Source organism: Thamnophis sirtalis, unplaced genomic scaffold, assembly GCF_051295495.1.
Source record: "Thamnophis sirtalis isolate CommonGarterSnake01/CBP01778 unplaced genomic scaffold, rThaSir2_p1.2 scaffold_4, whole genome shotgun sequence".
Classification (NCBI taxonomy): Eukaryota; Metazoa; Chordata; class Lepidosauria; order Squamata; family Natricidae; genus Thamnophis; species Thamnophis sirtalis.
In genome coordinates, this window is record NW_028261384.1 from 99,658,936 (window position 1) to 99,684,637 (window position 25,702).

Here is a 25,702-nt window from a genome sequence, read left to right on the forward strand (position 1 = left end):
AATACAAGTTATTATCTTAGGATGAAGAGTTCTATACTAAATAAATGAAAATGCTTACATCTAAAAATGACTAGGAAGCATGCATAAGATTCTAAAAATAATTAAATTTAAAATGTGCCAGATTTTGCACTATATACAAAATTTAATGTGTTCTATCTTCCTATTCCATTTAGAAAACTTTATTTCACCTTTTTACTTACATTTTTACAGGAATATATCTATTTCAAATTTGCTTGATTCCTTTGCCAAACCAAATGTATTCCATCCAACACAGAAAACTTCTGTGACAGTTCTAACTACTGTCACGCTGCGGCCAGAATATACAATAAAACAGTGGTGAGATACGACTGGTATGTCCTGGTATGGGCATACCAGTGCCTGCTGGGAGTACCAGGTACCGTTTCAGTATGGTGCTCCGGAGGGCCCACTCATCCGCTCATGCTCCTTACCTATATTTGAGCTGTTTGGGGCTTCTGCGCATGCACAAGGAGCATATGGTGTCTCCATATGCTCCTCGCATATGCTCCACCAAGCAGCTGGAGAGTTCCGGAGGCATCCCGGAGTGTTGCATGGGTGCGCCACGTTCATGTGGTGGACCTCGGTCCTGTTGCACCATACCGGTTGCAACATGATCCGGAACCCACCACTGCAATAAAACTACATTTGCGTGGGAAGAGAAAGCATATACTGCCAAGCAAACTTGATTTCCACCAAATTGCAACATGTATCTTTTCTTGAGATGTTGACAGTTCCCATTTAATTTTGCAAATGCCAGACTTTTTTACTTTTATAATAGAAAGTACAAATTATAACGGAATATCAATACAGTAATGCTAATTTATTTATAATTCACAAATTATACATTCACCATAAATCCCATCTTGTGATGTATCCACAAACCATATACAATTGATTCCAGAAGGCACTATGAGTACCAAACAGCAAGAAGGTATGTCGCTTGGTGGAATAAGCCGCTCCTGACCTTAACATTTTTATCTCAAATGTTGATGCCAAATGTAGAACTTGAAAAAGAATTTAGAATATTTCAAAACAATACAAAGCAAAAAGGAAAAAAAATGCAACTAAAATTTCAAGGTGACAGCAACTCTAGTATGCCCTGCAAACTGAGCCCATGGGCTGTTCATGGGTAAGTTATGCAAACTCAGAAAAATTGAATTGAATAATGATTAACTATGAAAAACAACCACCATTATCTTTCCACTTCTTTCCCTCATTGTCACCAACCTGGCAGAATTGTGAATAAGTTCTTAAAGGTGTTCAATACAGTACTGTCATACTTTTGGGTTCAATTGTTTATATTGCTTCTAATCTTTGGAAGGATTGTTATTCTTAAAGGCAGGCTATATATCCTTTAAATAAAAAAAGATATCCGTGTTTCAGTGGTAGGTAAGAAATCCTGATTTTAGCTGCACAACTAAATAACAGAGACAAGGGAATCTCTCTTGGAGGCCATTTATTATTAATGTGGATTTAGTTAGGTTGGTTAGATCTAGAGATAAGCCACCTTTAGATATGGGCCACCTGTATTCCGCCCAATTCCCAAAATGCAAAAACTAAATTCCGTAATAATGTCTTCGCAGGCTAATTGAAAAAAACAACAACGGAAAATACGTTTTGTGTTTGCCAGGTAGAGTGAACTACATACTAGCCAATCACATTTTAGCCTAGCATATATGCTGCGTAAACCCAGCTCGACGTATCCTGTGCACGCAGTTAATTCTCTTTGCGTTCACGTGCCCCGAAGTTCAGAACAGGAAGAGGCGCGAGAGCAACCTCTGACCTGCGCGTGTCACATTTCTTATTTTCATCCCGCCCGCCAAAGATGCAGCTGAGTAAAACTCAAGCTGTCGCTGGGCTCCCCACCACACCGGGCAGCCTTTTCTTTTTAAAACCAGCGCGCATGCGCGAGCGAACAAACTCTCCTCCCTCCTCTTGTTTCACTTTGCTGTTGGTATCTTCCGAGTTCCTCCGCGTCGGCACCCGATAACGTTCAGCTCAAGCCTCCGCACAGATACACGCAAAACTCAAATGGCCCGGGGAGGTCTACTTCTTGCCCACCTGATCAGAGAGAGTGTCTCGGCCTCGCCGTGTCCTACTGCGCAGGCGCTAAAGCGCGTGCGTCACCCCACGAGTAGTCCCTTCTTTTCGGATTTCCCCCCCCAGCAGGCTCGGGAGATCAAGGGGACGAAAGAGAGGTGGCGTGCGCACGCGCGTCGGGCGCTCTCCCTTTGGTGGCCATCTGGGGTAAGAGGGTGGCAGCGACAGCAGGACAGGCAGCGGGCTAGCGCGCGCTCACAGCCGCCCCACTCGGCTTCTCACTCTCGGTTGGGCCAGGCGAGGCGCGCGCAGCCGCCGTCTCCTCCTCTTCGCCCTCCCTTTTCCCGTCTCTTCCTTCTGTCAGCGGGAGGTCGTCGCCTCCCCCTCGCTCCGTGCGCTCACTGGGCCTCCCCGTTCGCCTCAATCACCGCTGCCGCCTCCGCTGCTGCTGCTGCTTCTTCTTCCCCCTTTTCTTCTGATTTCTCCACCGTCTCGTCTTCTCGTGGCGCTGCTGCTGCTGCTGCGATGCCGGAAAAGCGGCCCTTCGAGCGGCTCCCGACCGAAGTGCGCCCCATCAATTATGGGCTGTGTCTCAAGCCCGACCTTATCGACTTCACCTTCGAGGGAAAACTCGAGGCCGCCGTGGAGGTAACGAGGGCTGAAAGAGAGGAGAGGGGAAGAGTGTGGGGGGGAGAATGGGCGTGCCTGCGCATGTAAAGGCATATAGGTGACTGGAAGGGTGAAGGAAGCTTACCTTCTACCGTGTAGGGGAGAAGGGAGCAGGCCGGGAAGTGTGTGCTTGTGTGTGTGTGTGTGTGTATTGGGCAAAGGAGGGGACAGGGAAGATAGGAACGGTGGGGGGGCATGTACAAAGAAAGTGTCTTTTAGGGCCTTGGGCTAGAAGGTAAGTTTGAACGTTGAAAAATCCGGGGCCCTTTAGGCAGAAATGTGAGTGAAGAAGGCTGTATGGGAGGGAGGTGGTGATGATTAATTCTTGACTGGGGGTTGGTGGTGGTGGTGGTGGTGGTATGTGACTGTGATGAGTACGAAAGGAGAAGTTTTGGGGTGAGCGAATAATGTATCCGTGAGGATCGGTGGTGTAAGTTATTGGTGGTACAGGGAAAGGGGGCACCACTTTCAAAAACGGGCAATGATCGAGGAGGAGGAGGAGGGGTGGTGGCTGCAGTTCTGGGATCTTGCAATGTGTGTGCCTGTGCACGTATGGGGGTGGACCTTTCTGAAGGAGGAAGAATCCCTGCCTGAAAGACAAGGAACTTTTTAGGATCGTGTTTTGTATTTTGAAAACATTGCTCATGTTTGTAGGCTTGAATGGAGATGAATTAGATGTAAGATATTTTTGTAAAATGGGGGACGGGAAAGTTTATATCAAGTTTTGTGGTTGTGAATACTTGTCTTCAGCTAGTTGTCTGCTTATTGTAGATAGGAGACATTCTATTAAAAAGCCCTTGGGGATATGGGGGTTAAATGAACCAAAGGTAGATCACGTTTATTTTTTTTAAATAGTGTTTTAAAGATATCTGTGATATGCCTGTTTTATGGTGTATGATATTTGTGTACTCAATCAAATTTATACTATCGAGGTTATAAAGTTAAGTGTTCGGTGCCATCTCTGTATGTGTAGATTATATGCGTGCATCTATTCTCAATTATACCTCTTTTACTTAAGCACATGCATCCATATTTAGACTATGCAGTCTCACATTTCCCACCCAGCTGTCCTCTTGGCCTGACTATTGATTTCCCATTGCTCTTAGAAGTACAAGCAGCGCATCTAAATAAAATTGTTTGGCTTGAGGATGACTAGAGTCCTGGAAATCTGCATTCAATAGAAAATCAATGGCTGCAAAGTAGGGTAAATGAAAAGTATAGTTTCTTTCTGTTTAAGCAATTCTACTCAATTAGTTGTTTTTCTGCTGATACAGATTCAGTGTTCTTGAATCAAGAAAAAAACAGTAAGACTTTTTCTATTTCCTCAATAAACCACTGCAGATTGTTGGTGTCCTGCTTCCATTATTACCTGGTAATCCAGCCATCTGATTAGCTGGCATGCTTGATAAAGAAAGAGTTTTGAACATCTAGTGCAGGGGTGTCAAACTCGCGGCCCGGATATGTCATACACTGACCACGCCCAGTTTAGTGAAGGGGAAAAAGTCATGATATACGTCAGGTGACGACAACATGAATGCCGCTGGTTTGACACACCTGATCTAGTGGGAAATGAGCAATCAGTCAGCTGGCTGTTAGGAAAAATGGGAGAGACTGCCATAATTTTCAGAGGTAAGATTATATAGAAGAATGATATGATATAAAAGAATATGGTTTTCATCACAAATTTAATTTTGTTCTTTTAAAAGTCCTATGCTTGGGACGAACTCTTTTCTATTGCCTTAGATTTGTAAATAAAATCCTTTGATTTAACATAATATAGAATGAAAGTTATTGGTTCCTACCAGGTTGTGACTGATTTATTACATAGGAAACAATTAGAATACCAAAACTCTTAAAAGATGACTTTCAGAAAATTTCTCAAGAAATTGGAGGAATATTTTTCTTATTTTCACACGTTTTTGGATAACACCTAAAATATAATTAGGATAAGTGTGTAATTTGTGATAGCTTTCTGAATGCCTATTAAGCATGAGGGACATTGACTCTCCCTATTAAAAAAAAACCTTGATAAGATGAGAGTCAGTACTTTTCCTTTGGATTCATGCATTAATTTCCCATGTATCCCATAAATGGTATCAAATTGTTTTGGATATAAGTATTTGTTAAAATCCATTTTTACTTAAGGCAAGGATTAACAGACTATGAGTTTGGATTCTTCTGTGGAGTTGCAAACATTTTGGGCACCCATTGCATGTTTTAAAAGAAGACACATAAGGGAGAACACTATTAAATTTACTGTGGAATTGGTTCACTTTGTGAGTCTGAGTGTGGAAAAAGATTGTTGTGTTAGAAAGTTTGAGAAATGCTGGAATTTAAAGATTACGATTTAAACTGATATGTGCATTTCTTATGGCCTTAACCTCCATAAAACCATTAGTTCTGTTTTTGTTAAGAAATTGTGCTAATTTATTTCAATATTTTAGAAGTATGGTTTCATAAAATTTAAAAATACCTACCCTAAGATAGCTTTCATCTTATATAATATTTAACATTAATATAGGATTCTTTAAAATATTTTGAGATTAAATTTATGCATCATACTATGCCATATTTCATGACAAAAAAGGAAGATAATCTTAAAGGAAAAGCAGAAAAAGAATATAAAAACTTGCATCCCTATGGATATCTTTAATGAAGCACAAAATCAGATCAAAGATAAAATAGAGAACAAACCAAATTATGTGTTACACACATATTGATCCATAATTACAACTGATATCTTAACAAGATGCCAGGATTTCAAACTGGGTTATTACCTTAAAACCATAATTAATTCAGAGGTCCTATTTGCACATTGTGCTGAATACAAACCAAACAAACTACATATAGTTTAATGCACAACAGACTAATCATGGTTTCCTGAATTAATCCAAATGCTGAATTAATCCAATTGCAATCCTTTATAATGCACTAGGCTATAAATTAACTTCATGGGCAGGAATAGTATGTCATACTATTGTACTCCAGACTACATATCATAACTATTTCATACTACATGTCATAACTATTCAAAATGCTTCAATACTAGGAAATCTCTGATGACCGGGCAGTAAGAATTAGATGACTAAAACGATAGCAGTATTCCAGTATTTGAGAGGCTGCAACAAAGAGAAGGGGTCAACTTATTTTCCAGAGCACCAGAAGGCAAGACAAGAAACAATGGATAGAAACTAATCAAGGAGAGTAGCAACCTGGAATTAAGAAGAAACTTCCTAACAGTAGTTGTGGATGCTTTATCACTGGAGGTTTTTAAAAAGAGACTGGACAGTCACTTGTCTGAAATGGTATATGATCTCCTGCTTGAGCAGGGGATTGACTAGATCACTAGAAGATCTCTAAGGTCCTTTCCAGCTGTATTCTGATTGATTGATTGATTGGCTACAATGTCCTATTTGTTGTCTGACACCTTTAAAACTTCTGATAGTTTCCCATTATTCACTATTGCTAAAAAATACAATAAAATATATTAAATTTGGCAAAAATTATCCAATGTACTATGATACAGAATTAGTAATAGTTATTGCAGTTTTAAATATAATACAATTTAATATGTGCAGAATTTCGTTTTGGAGAAAATATGTTTTAAAGACATGTGAGTTAAACTTATTTGGAAAAGGGAAATCCATCTCGCAATAACATCCTGACATTTTTCATACATTAGGGAGGAAAAGGAAATATTTTGGCTATATTTTATTTTATGCCTTCAATTTTGAAGAGTTTGAAGAGAATTTTGGCATGTAAAGATTAATGCATGCTGTGAGATGACCAGTTCTATAAATACTATGAAATACTATTGTCGTTAATTTGGAAGCATGCATGGCATTCTTAGTTTATTGTGCACTCTTCCTTATAAATTAAGAGAAAAGAGTACATGCTTCAACTAAGAATGCCATGCATGCTTCCAAGTTAATTACAATTTGTATGTTAAAGACAGGGAGATAGGGAAAAATAGGTTTTCAAACTCAGTATCATAGTAAGGGAACTCTTTTGTAAATGACAGTTAAATTGGGTTAGAGTTAAGATTAGAGTTTCCTATGCCTTGCTTTATATGGTGTAACTTATCTTTAATACAGACAATCCTCGACTTACAACTGTTTAGTGCATGTTCAAAGTTACAACAGAACTGAAAAAAGTCACATGACTGTTTTGATGATTACAGCCATTGCAGCAACCCTATGGTCATATCACAATTGAGATGCTTGGTGTCTGACTCATAAATGACGATTGCAGTGTCATGGGGACATGCAATCTCCCCTTTTGAAACCTTCTAACGAGTCAATGGAGGAACCAGATTCACTTAATCATGTTACTAACTTAAGAACTGTAATGATCCACTTAGCAACTTGACAAGAAAGGTTGTAAAATGGGGTAAAACTTAACAATTGGCAACAGAAATAACATGAAATCACTTGCTCGGCTTTGGGGAAAGCACTTTGCACATCAGCAGAAACACCATGAAAGTGCTCTGCACATGAGCAGAAACAAAATGAAAGCAGTCACCCGGCTTTGGGGGAAAGTGAGTGCCAGGTGGGTGATTTCATGGTGTGTCTGCTCATGTGCAGTGTGCTTTCTCCCAAAGCTGGGTAGGTGATTTCATGTTGTTTCTGCTCATGCTCAGAGTGCTTTCATGGTTCATCTGCTTGATGGGCAAGGATTTGAATGCAACTCAAGACAAGCCATTTTGGTTTTTTAAAAAGCTGACATTCTATCCCATTTCTTCCAAAAGCTGCCCTTATTTTCCGAGCAAGACACTTTCAAAGATTAAGCAGTATGATTAAGAAAACAACAACAAAATTGCAAATTGGCAGTGGTCCCTCCCTTCCCCTCATCCCCCATTACTTCTCACTCCATACTCCACTCCACTTCACAAAATGGGAAGCCCCACCAACCCCCTGACATACTGCCACAATTGAATTGGCCATTTGGCATTTGGGCTGGAGTCAAGTCACATAGGCAACGGCGGCGGAGGCAGCAAGCAAGGGATGTCAAAATGGGAAGGCCCTACCAGGTGCTGCCACTGGTCTGCCCTTTGATACGTTGTTCGCTTGTCCACCTGGCTCTCCATATGTTGCCTGCAGCAAGTTGTCCCCACAGCGAATTTCCAGTGTTGAGATATCCTGCAATGAGATGGTGGCAATGAGTTGTCAGAGGGGATTTGGCGATGTCAAGAAGGCCACCCCCAGTTGGCTGTGCCAAGTTAGCGCCATCGAATCATCCTAGACCCGCACGTTGGATATGTTCACTACCTTGAGTTTATTTATAAAAATATTAAAGATGGGATACAAATAACTAAAAAAAAATCCTTAAAATAATTAACACTTATGAACAATATAAAACCTTACTAAACTGTAAGTTACAAAGTCTTTATGCTTTTCAGGCTCATTCATATGGAGATAATAATAGTAGATTCCAGACAGTACCATAATAAGACTGCAAATAATTTGGCTGCGTTAAATATTAAAAAGGAACTTAATTATATACCTGTACACTTCTGTGCGTTATGACGCTGTTCTTGCAGTGGTTTTGCATAATCCTAGTATATTAGGATAGTATTGTTTCATAATGAAGTTGTAATTTTGCCTAGCTAGGAGCTTGTATCTTAAAAAAACCATCATCTATTGTTTGCCACAGGATTCTTACTTTGTATGTGTTAGATTTCAGGTTCTATAATTGTTTAATAGTACTTAAAATCAAACATATTTGGAGGGAGCTTGAGAACTGTTTCAAATCTGCATTAATCTCAGAATAAATCTTCAGGAGGAAAATGGAATTACAGGCAACCTTCCAAAAATTGTGGAAACTATTACCAAAGAATATTAGCAAATTCAACAGATCTGAAATAATTAATCTAATTATTTTTTAAATAAAACTTAAAATGAATGTGAAAATAGTTATTTCATATATAATATATGGTTTACAAGTTAAACCTTGATTTACAAACAGTATTGAATCTTTGAAGCAATAATGATTGGATGCTTCAGTCTTAATGAACCTGAAATGGATGTTTCAAACTTAGAAAACCTGAAATCAGGAATAATAAGAATAATTGCAGTATTTCATACTGAAGCTGATATAAAATATTTTTCCACTTGCTAGTTAATGGAAGCCAATATCATATAATGGACTTGGGGAGATTGGACTATAAATATTTGCTGAACTGTGAAACAAAGTTTGGTAAAATATTTTAACATGGCCCCTTACATACATGTTGTCTAAAGCTTCTTATAGGAACTGTGGAATATAAAGAATAACTAAAGGCTGCCATTTGAGTTAAGCATGATTTATCAAAGTTGAAGAAGCAATTTCAGTTTTACTTTTAAAAATATTTTTTAAACTATTCACACTAATTTTAAATATCTTTAGCTATTTTTTGTAGATATCAAACAACTATAGAACAATGTAAAATCATTATTTTGAAAGCCAGCTGCTTTATATATCAGATGAAAAAAAGTAAAACTACATATTGGTGTAAAAGAGTTACTGGCACAGAATTATTTCTGGTAAAATTGTACTTCCTAGGATCAGGATATAGTAGTTCTTGAGCACCTCAATTGGGGGACCAGAATTTCAGTTGATAAGCAGTGTAATTAAGTATTCATGTGTCCTGACCCAATTTCACAACTATTTTTATCCTGTTGTTAAGTAAATTACACGATTGTTAAGAAGTGAATCCAGCTTTCTGCCTTGTCTTTGATTACTGGAAGCTGGCAGGGAAGATCCAAAATCAAGATCATGTGACTGCAGGACACTGCAACCATTGTAAAATGCAAGCTGTTTGCCAAACACCTAAATCACAATTGTGACCATACGAGGTGGTGCAATGGTCATAATTTTGAGGACTAATTATAAATCACCTTTTTTTTCAGCACTGTAGTAATTTCAAACCATTATTAAACAAGATAGTACTTGTAGTATAGGTAGTACTCGACTAACAACCAGGATTGAATGCAAGATTTCCATTGCTAAGCAAAACAATGGTTAAATGAGTTTTGCCCCATTTTACGACTTTTCTTGCTACAATTGTTAAGTGATTCATTGTGGTTGTTAAGTTAGGAACATGGTTGTAAAATGAATCTAGCTTCCTCATTGACTTTGATCAGAAAATCGTAAAAGGTGATCACGTGACTCTGGACACTGCAACCATCATAAATACAGGTCAGTTGACAAGCATCCAAATTTTGATCATATGACCATGGAGGTGCTGCAATGGTTGTAACTGAAAAATAGTCATAAATCACTTTTTTCAGTGCTATTGTAATTTTTGAATGGTGACTAAATGAATAGCTGTTAATTGAGGACTGAGGACTGCCTGTACTATAGTCATAAGTCAACGAGTTGGAATAGCAATTGGAATGTATTTTAAGACCAAATGTATGAATTTTTGAGTTGCTTTTCTTGCTTCTATTAATGGCAATTCAGTGTTCATAACAATTCACAAGACGAACCTTTTTGTGCTGAGCAAATGATTTTAATTGAAAATGTACCAAGTTTATATACTTTCACTTTAATATTTCTTTTAATTGTCTTCATTTGTTTCATGTATGGATATTTATGTATGTATCATCAGTGTAATTTATTCTTAGTAATGAATATGTCCAATTGTGCCTGCTAGCTACTTTCTTCTGCAGCTCTTTAATATCTTGTCAGTAGTTATAGTTGACATTAGTTTTAGAATATTTTAAAGTTCTTTGCCAGTGATCACTGTTTCCCATTAAGGAAAAAAGGTCTTTAAAAAATATGGTTCTTTTAGTTTGTTTTTGGTTGATGTGAATGAAATTTATTGATTAATGACTAATGCCTTAAACAAACTAGTGTTCATTAGCAAGAAACATAGGTTACAGGGAGGAATCAATAGGCATAATAAATGATAACTGTAAATGTACTTTCTACACTTTTGGATAGCTGTTAGATTAAAATCATTTCCTAATTAAGTGATACTATATACTTTAGCAGCATACTACATTGTTTAGTGATTTTTCCACCTTCGTAAATCAGTTTTAAGAATATTTTATACATCAGTAACAACAAAATTAAGTGGAAAGCCAGAATGCTAAGTCTCTCATGTACGTATTTTTTATTTCTAAAAATAAATAAAGATTATACAATAACATTTTATTATGCAATAATAAATCTTGCATAATTTAATCTACAAGGCAATCAGCATCAGCATCAGCGTCAGAGTTGGAAGGTACTTTGGAGGTCTTCTAATACAACCCCCTGCTCAAGCAGGAGCTCCTTTATTATTTCAGGCAAATGAATGTCCAGTCTCTTCTTAAAAGCCTCCAGTACTGGAGCACCCACAACTTCTGAAGACAAGCTTTCACTAGTTGATTGTTTTCACTGTGAGAAAATTTCTCCTTAATTCTGAGTTGCTTCTCTCCTTGGTTAGTTTCCATATATTGCTCTTGTCTTGCTTTCTGATGCTTTGGAAAATGAGTTGATTCCTCAAATATTGGAAACTGATGTCATGTCATCCCTAGTCCTTCTTTCCACTAGATTAGACATAACCAATTTCTGCAACTATTCTTTGTATGTTTAACCCTGCACCCCACAATCTTCTTAATTGCTCTTCTCTGCATTTTTTCCAGAGTCTCTACATCTTTTTGTATTGTGGTGACCAAAATTGGGTGTGGTATTCCAAGTGTGGTCTTATCAAGGATTTATAAGGCCTAATAAGGTTATTCTGAGAGAAGTGGAATGAAATACTACAGAATTTGCCTTTAGCTTCATGGGAAAACTTTTGTTCCATATCAGTGTAGAAGAAGAATCATTCTTTAAATGAGAAAAGACTGCATTTTTCTATATTGAGATTATAGGAACAAGACACAACAATGATATACTTTTTTGTTTTTGAAGCAGACTGAGCTAATCTACAGTTGTAAAGTGTTATCCTTCAGAGGATCAGTTATTCAAAGAAAGTAAGTCAGACTTTTATTAGAAACACTGATAATTGAGCAGTTCTGGCTTTTGAAATTTCAGCTGTATCTATTTTGGTTTCAGCTGTTTGGGGCAGGACACCATGGTATTTTAGTTATTAATGCACAACCTGTCTAACTAAGTTACTATAGATTTGCCTCTTAGATATCTGAATTTCAGGGATCAACAATGTTAACAATTAGCCAAACACAACTAAACAGTTCTTCAAATTTAAAAACAAGTTGTGTAGAAGTAGATTCTGACAGACTATTAATTTTTTATGCACATGCTGAGTCATATTATTTTCCTGCAAAGAATTAACAGTTGTCCTGAGACAGGAAGGGTGTTGCTATATATTATATTAACAGATTTATTACTTGTCTAGTATAATCCATACTGATCAGTGAAAAAAAATGTGGTTGCTTAGATAAGGCCTAAAAGTATTGTAGCGGCTGTCATTCACTCTCAAAAGTAATTTGACAAAACTGTTTTTGATTTTATGTTCTTGAGTCAGAATGCAGATATATTTTATCTTTGTGTGAATAAATACAATTACATCATAGCAGTTTATATCTTTGACTGACTTTGACAGTTAAGTTCTACTGGGCAATGCATGGGATAAAATACTCATCTAATTGACTTTTTCCCTTTTTGGGAATTTGTCTTTTTTTACTAGGTTTCTGTCCACAAGAATCAGAAATATTGTGAAGAATGCTTTATGAATGAAGTTGTATGTGGAAAGAGCTTCAGTGATCATAACCAGTACTTTGAATTTGGTCTGGAAAAAAATGGTTTAGGGAGGACGTTTTCAAATGAGTTATCTGGAACTATAGAGTTGCTTTAGGACTTAAATTGAGTTTTGTGGGTTAGGGTTAGGCAAAAAACAAAACATACCCCTTGATGGTCTGCAAAGGTCTAGGGGGGAATAAATCTTTCTCCTAGTAGGTGAAAACATCATCCAGGCATGGGTATGATTCTGTCAGGATCCAATCCAACTGGGTCTACAAGCATTAAAGACATGCCCACGAGACTCCTCCCACCCAGCTTAGACTCAGTCGATCCTTCGATTTTTTTTTTTTTAGGTATTTATTAGACATTTATAGGCCGCCCTTTTCCCTGAGGGGACTCAGGGCGGCTTACAATCAAAAAGGAAAGGGAGTGTAGGACAATACAAAAAGAAATGTGCACAAAAGTAAATTAAACAGTAAAACTCAACATTCACTCAGCATTCGGGAGGGGCAAAAGTAAACTTATCCCCAGGCCTGACGGGCTAGCCAGTTCTTGAGGGCTGTGCGGAAGGCCTGGACGGTGGTGAGGGTACGAATCTCCACGGGGAGATTGTTCCATAGTGTCGGAGCTGCAACAGAGAAGGCTCTCCTCCGAGTAGTCGCCAGTCGGCACTGACTGGCGGATGGAATACGGAGGAGGCCAACTCTATGCGATCTGATGGGACGCAGGGAGGTAATTGGCAGAAGGCGGTCTCTCAAATAGCCAGATCCACTACCATGGAGCGCTTTATAGGTGGTGAGTAGAACCTTGAAGTGCACCCGGAGATCGACAGGTAGCCAGTGCAGCTCACGGAGGATCGGTGTTATGTGGGCGAACCATGGTGCGCCCACGATCACTCGCGCGGCCGCATTCTGGACTAGCTGAAGTCTCCGGATGCTCTTCAAGGGCAGCCCCATGTAGAGCACATTACAGTATTCTAGCCTGGAGATCACAAGGGCTCGAGTGACTGTTGTGAGGGCCTCCCGATTCAGGTAGGGCCGCAACTGGCGCACCAGGCGAACCTGGGCAAATGCCCCCCTGGTCACAGCTGAGAGATGGTGGTCAAAAGTCAGCTGTGGGTCCAGGAGGACTCCCAAGTTGCGGGCCCTTTCTGAGGGGTGTAAGTTTTGTCCCCCCAGCCTGAGTGATGGTATGTTGGTCAAATTTTTGGGAGGGAAACACAACAGCCACTCGGTCTTGTCTGGGTTGAGTATCAGCTTGTTTGCTCTCATCCAGTCTTTAACGGCTTCTAGACCCCGGTTCATCACGTCCACCGCTTCATTGAGTTGGCACGGGGCGGACAGATACAACTGTGTATCGTCCGCATATTGGTGGTATTTTATCCCGTGCCTTCGGATGATCTCGCCCAGCGGTTTCATGTAAATGTTAAATAGTAGGGGGGATAGGACCGACCCCTGCGGCACCCCATAAGTTAGGGGCCTCAGGGACGATCTCTGCCCCCCCACCAACACCGACTGCGACCTGTCCGAGAGATAGGAGGAGAACCACTGCAAAACAGTGCCGCCCACCCCTATCTCCCGCAGTCGTCGCAGAAGGATACCATGGTCGATGGTATCGAAAGCCGCTGAGAGGTCCAGGAGAACTAGGATGGAAGCATGGCCTCCATCCCTAGCTCTCCAGAGATCATCGGTCAATGCGACCAAAGCGGTTTCTGTGCTGTAACCGGGTCTGAAGCCAGACTGGAAGGGGTCAAGATAGTTAGCTTCCTCCAAGGTACGCTGAAGCTGGAGAGCCACCACCTTCTCAACAACCTTCCCTACAAAGGGGAGGTTGGAGACTGGATGATAGTTATTAAGGACAGCTGGATCCAAGGACAGTTTCTTCAGGAGGGGTCTTACCACCGCTGTCTTGAGCGCGGTGGGAAAGTACCCCTCCCGAAGAGAGGCGGTAACAACCGCCTGGATCCAGCCTCGTGCCACCTCACTGCTGTTGGCAACCAGCCAGGAGGGACACGGGTCCAGTATGCAGGTGGAGGCACTCACAGCTCGCATAGCCTTGTCCACATCCCCAGAGGCAACTTCCTGAAACTCAACCCAGAGATGGTTTGCCAAGTCTTCTCCTTGTGTCTCGGCTGGATCTACTGGGGTGGAGTCCAGGTCCGCTCGAAACCGGGCAACTTTGTCCGCCAAGAACTGGACATACTCCTCAGCCTTACCCTGTAGGAAGTCCCCCGTCTCCCTCCTATTTAGCTGTGTCTGTGTATTAGCTGTGTCTGTGTATTTCTCCTTACTAAATAATTCAATTTTAAACTACATTTTAGCTAACACCTTCCAATTTTTTTCTAATTAGCTTTCTTTCAAAATTAACTCAATTGGCTCTGGTTTTCTTTCATTTGAAGCCTTCATAGCCTTCTGAGGGCTCTTGCCTCGTTCTTGCTTGGCTCCAGTCGTCTTGAAGAATGCTTGCGGCTAGCCTACGATGTTTTACCTCAGACTCTGCTAATTAGCTGATTGCTGCTGCTGCGCCGCCCAAAAAGCCACTCGTGGCAGTCGCACCACCAGGAGAATTTGCGATCCTCTTGATCTCACCACCTGAAGACTCTTCACAACATGGCAGCCAGCTCAAAGCCACTTGAGCACAGGGCACATTGCACGCTGCTGCTCTTCCTTGCCGCCCCAGCAGCGTTTCTCCTTTCAGCCTCAAAATGCTTTTTCGGCTTAGATATTTATTCTCTGAATCCAGAGCATCTGCCAGGCGGCAAATTCTATTTAGCGTTTAGCTGCCTTGTCAGTTCGCTACCTCAGCCCTCCCTCAGGGCCCTAACTACTCAGGTGGCCATTTTGTTTGGGCGGGAAGCCTGCAGTGGTCATTTTAGGCGCTCTCCTCAACTATGAGTAATGTCAACCAACGAGACCACACAGGGAGATAATCCACCTTCTCCGGTCATTATTTCTCCTCCAGTCCCCTCTGAGCCCAGGAGCAAAAAGAGAACCACTGATACTCAGCCATATGCAGCCAAGCCTGCTAAGGTTCCTAAGATATTTCCACCTCAGGAGGCCCCAAGCGTAGCTACCCCTGGTTCCGCCCATGACAAGGCCTCAGGTTTTGATCCACGAAAGGCCACTTCTAAGACCAAGCATTGCACTGCTCCTGTCTCTGCCCCACAGGTTTCTCCTCAAACAATGATCAATCCTACTGAAGATCTCTCTACTGATACTGATGGGGATATTTCTACTCCTGCTTCTCCCTTAAACCCTGAGGATGGGATTGGGTTTCAAGGGGAGTATGATTCCGAAGGGGATGGTAGTGTCACCCTGGACATAGATGTGGGTTCTCCTTCCAGAACCATTGCTGTCAATCCTAATGACATGGCTGACAACATAGCAGCTGCCATTGAACGAGGCATTGCTGCAGACCTTCAACATCAGGGTCCTGCTACTGCCACCCCTCAGTGTTCTACTTCTAATAAATCAAACAAGGGCTGCTCTTCCTGTTCTCAAGGGGAGGCTTCTGGAAGTACTTCTCAGCCTTCTGCTGCTGTCCCCGAGGAACAAGAAACCTGGGACTTTGATCTTTCGGATGATGAGAACTTGACTCTGGCTCCTTCGGTTTTAATGGGCCTATTCAAACCTGCCTTGTTTCGCTCCCTCTTGTTCAAGGCCAAAAAAGGTTTCTGGTATTCCGGCCTCGAAACCATCCTCATCTGCTGAGATTGACAAGTCTGACACCATAGAACCACTATTTTCAAGGTCTCCTATTGAAAAGGATGTGGTTCCTTCCCCAAGCTGTTCTTGGAAGTAATTCAAAATCAGTGGGCATCTCCGGGGGCGGGACCTCTCCCTTCTACACTAAACAAACAATTGTACAATGTCAGCCCTGAGCTCTCTTAAGCTGTTGGAAGTTCCTTCTAACGACCTGCCTGTGGTTTCTCTTTCATTGCCTAATGCAGCTTCTAGTGCTCCAGAGGACGCTCTCCATCCTGAGGACAGATGCTTTGAACAGTCATTAGTTAAGGGTCATCAGTCCACTGCATGTGCAGTCTGGGCCGCCTCTTCTTCTTTTTTCAAAAGGGCAGCCCTCCGTTGGATGAAGCAGATGCAGGACAGAATTCCTCCTGCTGATTCCCGTTCTCATCAGGACATCAACAAGCTCAAAGCGGCAATGGAATACGCTGCGGATACCTCTCTGGATGCAGCTCATTTCTCATCCAAGTAGGGTTAGGGTTAGGGTTAGTCTTCATCAGTCACAACAAGACGTCTTTTATGGTTGAAGCAATGGCAAGTGGAGGCCAGAGCAAAGTGGTGTTTGTCTTCTTCTCCTTTTTCTCCTGGTCTGCTCTTTGGTCCGCCTGTGGAACCTCTCAGTAGAGTCCAAGGACAAGTGAAAAGTACTTCTTTCCCCCAGCTGCAAAACAGATTCTAAACCCTTTTCTTTTTTCCATAGGTTGTCCTTTCAAGAGACAGATGGGAGATTTGCCTACCCCTGTCCTCAACGTCAGGGTCCCCCGAGACAGGCCCTCCCTCTCAGGACAGATCCAACAGAAATTCCCAGCGTTTCTCCTACAGGAAGCCCTTCAGGAGCGGCTCCAACTGTTCCTTCTGAAAGCAGAAGTAATTCTATCAGGGATCTCCCAATTGGGGGCCATCTTTCAGCTTTCGCCGATCGTTGGGACAACATCACCAACGAGGCCTGGATCAGGCGTATCATCCAATTTGGCCTTGCTCTGGAGTTTCTCTCCAGTCCCCCGCAGACTTTCGTACTATGTCCTGTTTCTAGGGACATTACCAAAAGACATCTGGTTGAACTCACAATTGGCCATCTCCTCCAGACTCAGCCATTGAGGAGGTGCCCCCTGCCCTGCATGACCAGGGGTTTTATTACTGTCTCTTTATAGTGCCTATGTTTTTGGGGGGTTGGAGGGCAATCCTCAATCTCAAATTTCTAAACAAATTTATAGTTTACAGGAAGTTTAAAATGCACTCTCTTCTATCCATCTTGGAGAGCATTTGGCATAATGACCTCCTCTCCTTGGTGGATCTCACAGAGGCACACCTCCATATTCCTATTCTCCCAGATCACAGGAAATTCCTCTGTTTCTCCTATGCGGGGAATCATTTTCAATACCGTGCCCTCCCATTTGTCTTGTCCTCTGCCCCAAAGGTCTTCACCAAAATCTTTGCTGCACTGGCTGCCCATCTTAGAACTATGCCGGTCAGAATTCTCTGTTATCTTGATGATATTTTGTTGCTGTCCAGGTCCCCGCACAAAGCACTCAGAGATGTCCAGATCACTCTTCAGACCCTGGAAGAACATGGATTCCTGGTCAACTTGGAAAAGCCCACGACTTGCCTCACATATTTAGGGGCAGTGATAGACATCTTCCTGGAGCAAGTTGTCTTATCACCAGAACGGCAGGTGAGCATTTGCGATCTAGTTTCATCCATCAGAGGCTGTCTGAAGATTCCTCTCATCCACCTGTCACAACTTCTGGGAAAAATGGTGTCCACCTTCAACATTGTTCTGTGGGCCAGTTCCACAGTTGCCACCTCCTGTGGTTTCTGCTACCATATCAGAAGGCAGACTGCAGTTGTTCGATGCACACAGTTCGTCTCACCTCAGAGGTAAGCCAGTCCCTCCGCTGGTGGCTCTCCCCTGCCTTGGAACAGGGTTCTCTATTTCGTGATTCCCCACGCATCACTCTAACTACGGATACGAGTCTTTGCACACAGCAGAAGGTCTTTGGTCACGCTCTGACCAAAGGAACAGTATCAACTGGTTGGAGCTAAAAGCTGTTTTTCTGGGTCTTCAATTCGAACATCTCGTGGCCAATGCGCACGTGCTTGTCCTTACGGACAATATCACCAACAAAGCGCACATAAACCGGCAGAGGGGACAAGATCCCGACATCTTATGACTTTGTCTTTCCAACTGGGCTCCTGGGCGGAGAACCACTTATTGTCTATCCTGGTTGAACACATCTCAGGGGTCCAGAATTCTCAGGCAGACTATCTCAGCCGCATGCACATCGACCCAGCAGAGTGGACCTTCATCGGCAAATCTTTCGACAATTGATGGTCAGGTACGGCCTTCCGGTTCTCTACCTCTTCCCAGAGCAAAAATCAACTACCAAAGTATTTTGCGCGCTATGCGCCACCAGGGGTGGAGGGCGTTGATGCTCTGAGGTGCAGGGGGCTTCCAGGCCTTCTGTATGCCTTTCCCCCGACACCCCTCATACAACGGGTGATACGGAAACTACTGATGGAGGAGGTGGAACTGATCCTGATCGCTCCTCACTGGCCCCGCAGATCCTGGTTTGCTGACCTCCTGAATCTGTCGGTAGCTCATCCATGACAACTTCCCCAGTTTCCCTCTCTGCTCCTTCATGGGTCGCTTCAACATCTCGACCTTCCCTGGTTACAACTAACCGCCTGGAGATTGAGTGGGAGGCTCTTAGGACCGCCAATCTCTCCACGGAAGTTATTCACACAATTCAAGCCTCCAGGCACTCCTCCACTAACCGCATTTATGATGCCACTTGGACACAGTTCTCTGTTTGGTGTCATGGAAAGGACATTGCTTCCTTACAGGCTTCTATCCCTAATATTCTCCAGTTTGTACAACGAGGGCTAGATCTAGGACTCTCTCCAAACACCCTCTGTCGCCAGGTTGCGGCCCTGTCCTCTGTCCTGTCACTGGGTTCCATTCATTCCATCTCTCATGACCCGCTTATCCGTCACTTTTTGAGAGGTGCCACAAACATCAAACCACCCACAATACATAGGTTCCCGACTTGGGATGTCTCTAAAGTCCTGGACGCTCTAACTCAGACTCCATTTGAGCCTTTACATTCTTCATCCTTATATGACTTAACTTTAAAAGTGGTTTTTCTTGTAGCCGTAACCTCGGCGAGGCGTATTTCCAAGTTGGCGGCATTGTCCATCAGACAAGTTTTATGCATCTTTCATCCAGATAAGGTCATTCTTCGCCTTGATCCAGCCTTTGTACCTGAGGTAAATTGTGTATTCCACAGAGCCCAGGAACTGGTGCTTCCCGACTTTTGCCCTCAACTATCTCACCGATTGGAATGTAAGTGGCATTACCTTGATGTGCAACGCACTCTGTGTGCTTATTATAAAAGAACTGCTGTTTTCAGACACTCTGAGGCTCTGTTCGTGAAATTCCAGCCAGGAGGTAAGAAAGGTTCCAAGGCCTCCTCTTCTGACATTGGTGCTTGGGTACAAGCTACTATTTCTAGAGCCTACTCAACTCTCTCTGCCTGCTCCGTCCAATATCACGGCGCACTCCACCCATAGCACAGCCACTTCTGCTGCTTGGTCATCTCAAACTTCATTAGAGGAAATCTGCTGGGCGGCCATATGGACTACTATATCTCTGTTCATCCGCCACTACAGGCTCGAAAGATATGCCTCAGTTAATGCTTCATTCGGCCGGCGCATGTTGCAGCAAGTGGTCTCTACTTAAGCTTCTTAAACTCTATTTAACTCCCTCCCAATGGGACAGATTGGTATGTCCCATGCCTGGATGGTGTCTCCACCGTCCCAAGAAAGGGCGTATCAGGTAAGTAACCAACGCCCATTCCACAAAGGATTAAGGGGGAAAAAAACCTCTCTTCCACAAAGAAGTAAGACTTAGTCCCATGATGCCGAACCTATGGCATGTGTGCCAGAGGTGGCCCATAGAGCCCTCTCTGTGGGCATGTGCACCATCACCAGCTGCTCTTTGAGTTTCATCACGTGCATGCGTACCAGCCAGCTGCTCTCTTCTGGTTTCCGGCGCTCCGGCACGTGCCGCATATGTGTGCGCATGCTCCAGTTTTGGCACTTCGTATTGAAAAGGTTAGCTGTCACTGTCTTAGTTTGTTCCCTTGCTGTCTTCTGAAGAATTTTTTATTGTTTCCCTTAGTTCCTAAGTTGGCATTCAGAAACCCCACCTTTTGATCAGGTATTCCTATATATTTTTTGGGAAAAAACAGGTTCGAAGATTTTTTTTTAAAGAAACAGGTTTGGTGGCCCAAAACATTTGAAATTCTATTATTTTCCAGGGCGCTGCTCAGGAGAGTCCAAGCAAAGGTTAAATACAGCCAAACTGCCCAGAACTGAATTGAAACTTTAAGCCATGCCTCTGGTGCTGATTATCTTCAGTTTTTTTCAATTCAGCTAGCCCAGTGGACGCGCTTAGAGTTTCTCTTCATTTCTGTTACTTGCTTGGACTCTCTCTTCTCAGTAAGTGGATTTAATTTGTTGGTTTAGAGCAGGCTTGGAGAGCAAAAGTTTTCCTTAAATAAATTGGCCTTCTCTCCCTTCCAGTCCTCCCGGTGTCCTGGATCCCTTAGGCACCGCAGGGGAACACAGGCAGCTGTTGGGGGGGGCGTGTGGGTCGGAGTGCCGACATCAGCGCTGCCGCAGCAACCCTGCTGCAGTGAGATCCCCGTGGAAAGCTCCGGGGGCCGTTGTCTGTGCTTTTTGAAGCCGGCGTTCGGCGCGGTTTCTCCGAGCGTTAACTTACTCAGCCGGCTAGTTAAAGCGCAGGTGCGGCGGGCAAAGGACCCACCCGCCATTTTCTCCTGTTCTGCCAGTTTCGCTTTCGATTCCTCGCACATGCTGCAGCTGCCTGAAGCCTGACTCATTGCGGGAGCTGCTCGGAGCTATTGTTGTCCGGCTTGGCTGGCAATTTATCTCCAAAGCCTTTCATTAGCAGCGGCGGAGCTTTGAGGCCCCCTGGGTCACAAATTGTTATTCCTGCGGGCGTTGGGAGCTGAGATTGCTTGCGCTTAATCCTCAAATTGCCTTTGATCCTTCGCCTTCTGTGTCTCTACAGTGAGCACTCTGGTCGACGGTGGGCTGTTGTGGTGAGTGGAATTGCCCCTTATCTATTGGATTGAGTTCAGTGCCATGGCAGATCAGATTCCAGAGGAGCCTGGCCAATCAAGGGTCTCCTCCAAGGCCTTTTCTAGGCAGGCAGTCGTGGCTGCCAGGGAGGCCATCAGGGGTTCCAAGCCCTATTCCAGGCCTGGACCTAAACAGGGTTCGGGGTCTGATAAGGATGCCTTGCGCTGCCAGAAAGCCCTTGAAAAACACTTCTCCAAGGTCCAACAGCAGACCCAAGCCTCTCAACTGGTGTCTCCTGAGGACCCCTCCTTGGGAGTTCCCCCTGCTCAAACCCATTCTATTTCCGATAGTGATGTGGAAGACCAGGAATTTTCCCACGCGGCTTCCTTGACCATGGGAGTTTCCCCAGATGTGTCTGATAGACCAGGCCGACCTGTTTGCATGCCCGTCGGACCTGGAGGAGGGGTCAGTTTTAGGGCCCGTAGCACCTCAGGATCTGCACCCCAGACCAGACCCCAGGGTACACCCTGTTGAAGATCAGGGACCCGATCTCTCAGCGGAAATGGAGGAAGTCATTAACAGGGCCATTTCTCAAGGTATTGAGGCAGGCATGCAGCAGAGGGGTAAACGCACTCGCAAGACCCGACATCTGCAGCCCCCTATGGTTCCCAGGGCGGCTTCAGTCTCACAAGAGCCTCACTCCCCATTCTTCCATGGCTTCTGATGATTCAGAATGGGAGGAGGGGGGATCTCTTACCCAGACAGGAGGCTGAGTTCTCCGGGGACGAGGGTGGTACCTCTGAGAAGCCTTCTCTTTCTGGCCTCTTTAAACTGGCCAATTTCAAAACCATTTTGGATAAGGCTAAGATAGCGACCCGTATGGGGTCCAAGTCCCCAGTTCACGTGCCCAGTGAACTGGATGATCTTTCCGGGGACCTCTTTGAGGAGCCTGTTTTGGCCCAGGTGATAGTACCTATCCCCAAGCTATTTCTTAATATGGTTCAGAAGCAATGGGTACAGCCTGCCACCATGGCTACCCCCAGTAGCAATGATAAGAAGTTGTATACAGTGGATGCCAGTCTGGAGGACTTGCTTAAGCTCCCTCCTATCGATCCTCCTGTGGTGGCCCTTACCTCGACTTCCATCCTCCCACCTGATTTATTGAAAGGTCTCAAGGCAGAGGATAAGAAATCTGAGACTGCCTGTCATAAAGCACACCAGGTGACCGCTTGGGCAATTAAGACTTCAGCTTCAGCTTCCCTTCTCTCCAGGGCTGCCCTCCTCTGGTTGAGGCAATTGTTAACTATGATTCTGGCCAGGGATACTAAGTTTTGGCAGGATATTAATAAGATCATGGTGGCCACAGAGTATACTGCCAATGCCACCCTGAGCGCGGCCAAGTTTGCTTCGCGGGCTCTGGCATCCAATGTTGTTACCAGTGCCTCTTGTGGCTTTGGCACTGGAACGTGGACATGCACTCCAAATTGAATCTGGTCTCTGCCACCTTTAAATGGGACAAGCTTTTCGGGGAGGTTCTAGACCTGGTCCTAGTAGAGAACAAGGGCAAGAAGAGGGTGATGCCATCTGTCACTAAGAGGTCTGACAGGAAGGGCCCCTACTCCTACTGGAGGCAGCCCTTTCAGAATGCGGAACCGTCTACTAGCTCTGCTCCACCCCATCATCCATAGTCCCAGCAGGCGGACCGGTCCCAGGACCGCCAATCCTTTTGTGACAGGGGTCGGCAGCAGCACTACTCCAAACGTCCCTTTCGGGGGGGGTCTGGTTCCCGTCCCTTCAGGAGATACAAATGACTATCACAGCTCAGCTCCCATAGGGGGACGCTTTCAATTGTACAGCGTCCAGTGGGAGCAGACCACGTCGGATCAGTGGGTCCTGCAAACAATCAGACTAGGACTCACCCTGGAATTCCTCTCCCTTCCCCCCCGCCACTTTATCAGGTGCCCAGTTCCGTCGTGCCCAGTAAAATGGAACAGGAGATCAGGCATTTCAGGGAAATCAGGGCCATAGAGCCAGTTCCACCAGGCCAGGAGGGAACAGGGTTCTACTCAATCCTGTTCCTGGTTCCCAAGAATTCAGGAGGGCGGAGGGGAATCTTGGATCTAAAAAGGCTAAATGATCACATCACTTACCGGAGGTTCAAGGTGCAGTCCCTGCAGTCCATTCTGGGATGCATCAGGCCGGGAGACATCTTGACCTCCATAGATCTCAAAGAGGCCTACCACCACGTTCCTATTTGCAAAGCCCACCATCAATACCTCAGATTTGCTTACAACAACTGCCATTACCAGTATCGAACCCTGCTGTTCGGCCTGTCCTTGGCGCCCAGGACGTTTACAAAGATACTCACGGCTATGGCGGCCTTCCTCAGATCCTGTCCAGTAAGACTACACTGCTACCTGGACAATGTCCTCATTCAATCATCATCGGCCCAACAGGCGCTTCTGGTTCTAAGACACACCATCCAGGTGCTTCAAGCTCACGGATTTTCCATAAACACGGAAAAGAGTCATCAGCAGCTGATGACCAGGCTACATCTAGGTGCAGTCATCGACACCATCGCCTGCCAAGTCTTCCTGTCACCGGAGCGTGTGGCGAGCCTCAGGGAGAAGGGCGCACAAGTGTAGCAGCTTCCGCAGGCCAGGGTTGTTCAGTTTTCGCAGCTCCTTGGCAAGATGATTTCGTGCCTGTCCATCGTTCCTTGGGCGAGACTTCATTCCCGGCCTCTTCAGTGGCTCCTGCTCCCTTACCAGAGGGCCAATGAGAGCAGTTTGACGAGGCTTGTTCCAGTCTCTGCAGAGGTATATTGGTCGCTCAAGTGGTGGATGTCTCCGGCTCTGTCGAAGGGATCCTCGTTCAAGGAGCCGCCACATCTCACCATCACGACGGATGCCAGCCTGTTCTGTTGGGGGGGCAATTTCCAGAACCAGCTGGCTCAGGGCAGGTGGTCCCCAACCGAGGCCGCTCACAGCATCAATTGGCTGGAGCTGAGGGCAGTCAGGCTGGCCCTGCTTCACTTCCAGAGGAAGTGAAGCAGGGCCATCCGGGGACATCACGTGAGAGTCTTGACAGATGCAATGGCATCCGGGACGTCACGTGAGAGTCTTGACAGACAATGTCGCGACGAAGGCGCATATAAAACGCCAGGGAGGCACACGCTCCAGATCGTTGATGTTGGAGGCCGACTTACTGGGTTGGTGGGCGGAGAAGCATCTCCTCTCCGTTCAAGCGGAACACATTTTCGGCATGACCAACACCCAGGCGGACTGGTTGAGCAGGGCCACCGTCGACCACTTGGAGTGGCGCCTGCATCCTCATCTGGTCCAGCGATTGTCCCAGAGGTTCGGGTGCCCGCAGGTAGACCTGTTCGCCACTGCGGCCAATTCGCATCTCCCCAGGTTCTTCACGAGGTTCCACGACCCGCATGCGGAAGGCGTCAATGCTCTACACTCCCCTTGGCCGAGGGGCCTGCTCTACACATCCCCGCCGTTACCCCTTCTTCCCAGGGTTATCAGGAAGATCCTGTCGGAGGCAGCAGAGGTCCTGCTGGTGGCGATGTTTTGGCCCAGGAGAACCTGGTTCACGGACCTGGTGAGTCTTTCCGTCGAGCCCCCTTGGTGGATTCCTCCACAGGAGATCTCTCAGCCAGGGAGCCTTCAACATCTGGAACCCTAGTGGCTTCAACTAGACGTCTGGCACTTGAAAGGGATCTCCTGAGTAGAGGCAGCCTTTCAACCAAGGTGATCTGTACCATCAAAGAATCTCGGCGTTCCTCCACGACCCGGATATACGATGCTACCTGGAGGGCCTTCGTCGGCTAGCTGCAGCCTGTCAGCCTCATCGGCCTGGGGAAAAGTGGAAGTATTGATTACTCAGGAGGCATATCAATATTTTGTATTAATGATCATTCAAAAATATGGTAATTAAAAAATTATTTTCCAATTAAATTTTGTATGCCCGAGAATCGCAATAGAGTGAGAGTAATTCATTCATTCTCTCTCTCTCTCTCTCTCTCTCTCTCTCACACACACACACACACACACACACACACACACTTATTTAACAGTAATTTTGGTTTACAACTTTATTGTTGGAACAGAACTTATTGCTAAGTGAAGATTGAGTGTAGTATAATGGATTTGTGACTCCAATTCGAGGAAGATATGGCAGTCTTAGCTAGGAGTTGTGGCCTTTCCTAGATCAGGATTCCCTGTGCTCAGTTTGTTCAGTCCCTAGTCCTCTCGTGGCTGGACTTTTGTAATATGCTCTACAGTGGGCTACCCTTAAAGAGCATTCAGAAGCTACCGCTGGTACAGAGTGTGGCAGTACGGGCAGTTTTGGGCCTCCGAAGAATGATTCTTGTAACACTACTGTTCCATGAGCTACATTGGTTACCAATCTGTTTCTGGGTGCAATTCAAGGTGTTGGTGATCACCTTTAAA

General features: G+C 44.5%; 1 protein-coding gene across 2 annotated transcripts in view; it reads left to right on the forward strand.

The window, feature by feature from the left end:
- Positions 1-2,034: 2,034 nt before the first annotated feature.
- NPEPPS (aminopeptidase puromycin sensitive) overlaps positions 2,035-25,702 on the forward strand; it is a 115,673-nt gene continuing 92,005 nt past the window's right edge. For both annotated transcript variants that reach the window (XM_014064280.2, XM_014064281.2), the window contains exon 1: positions 2,035-2,706. In XM_014064280.2, the coding sequence (XP_013919755.2) occupies positions 2,050-2,706 (657 nt within the window). In that variant the 5' untranslated portion in view covers positions 2,035-2,049. The remainder of the gene's footprint in view (positions 2,707-25,702) is intronic.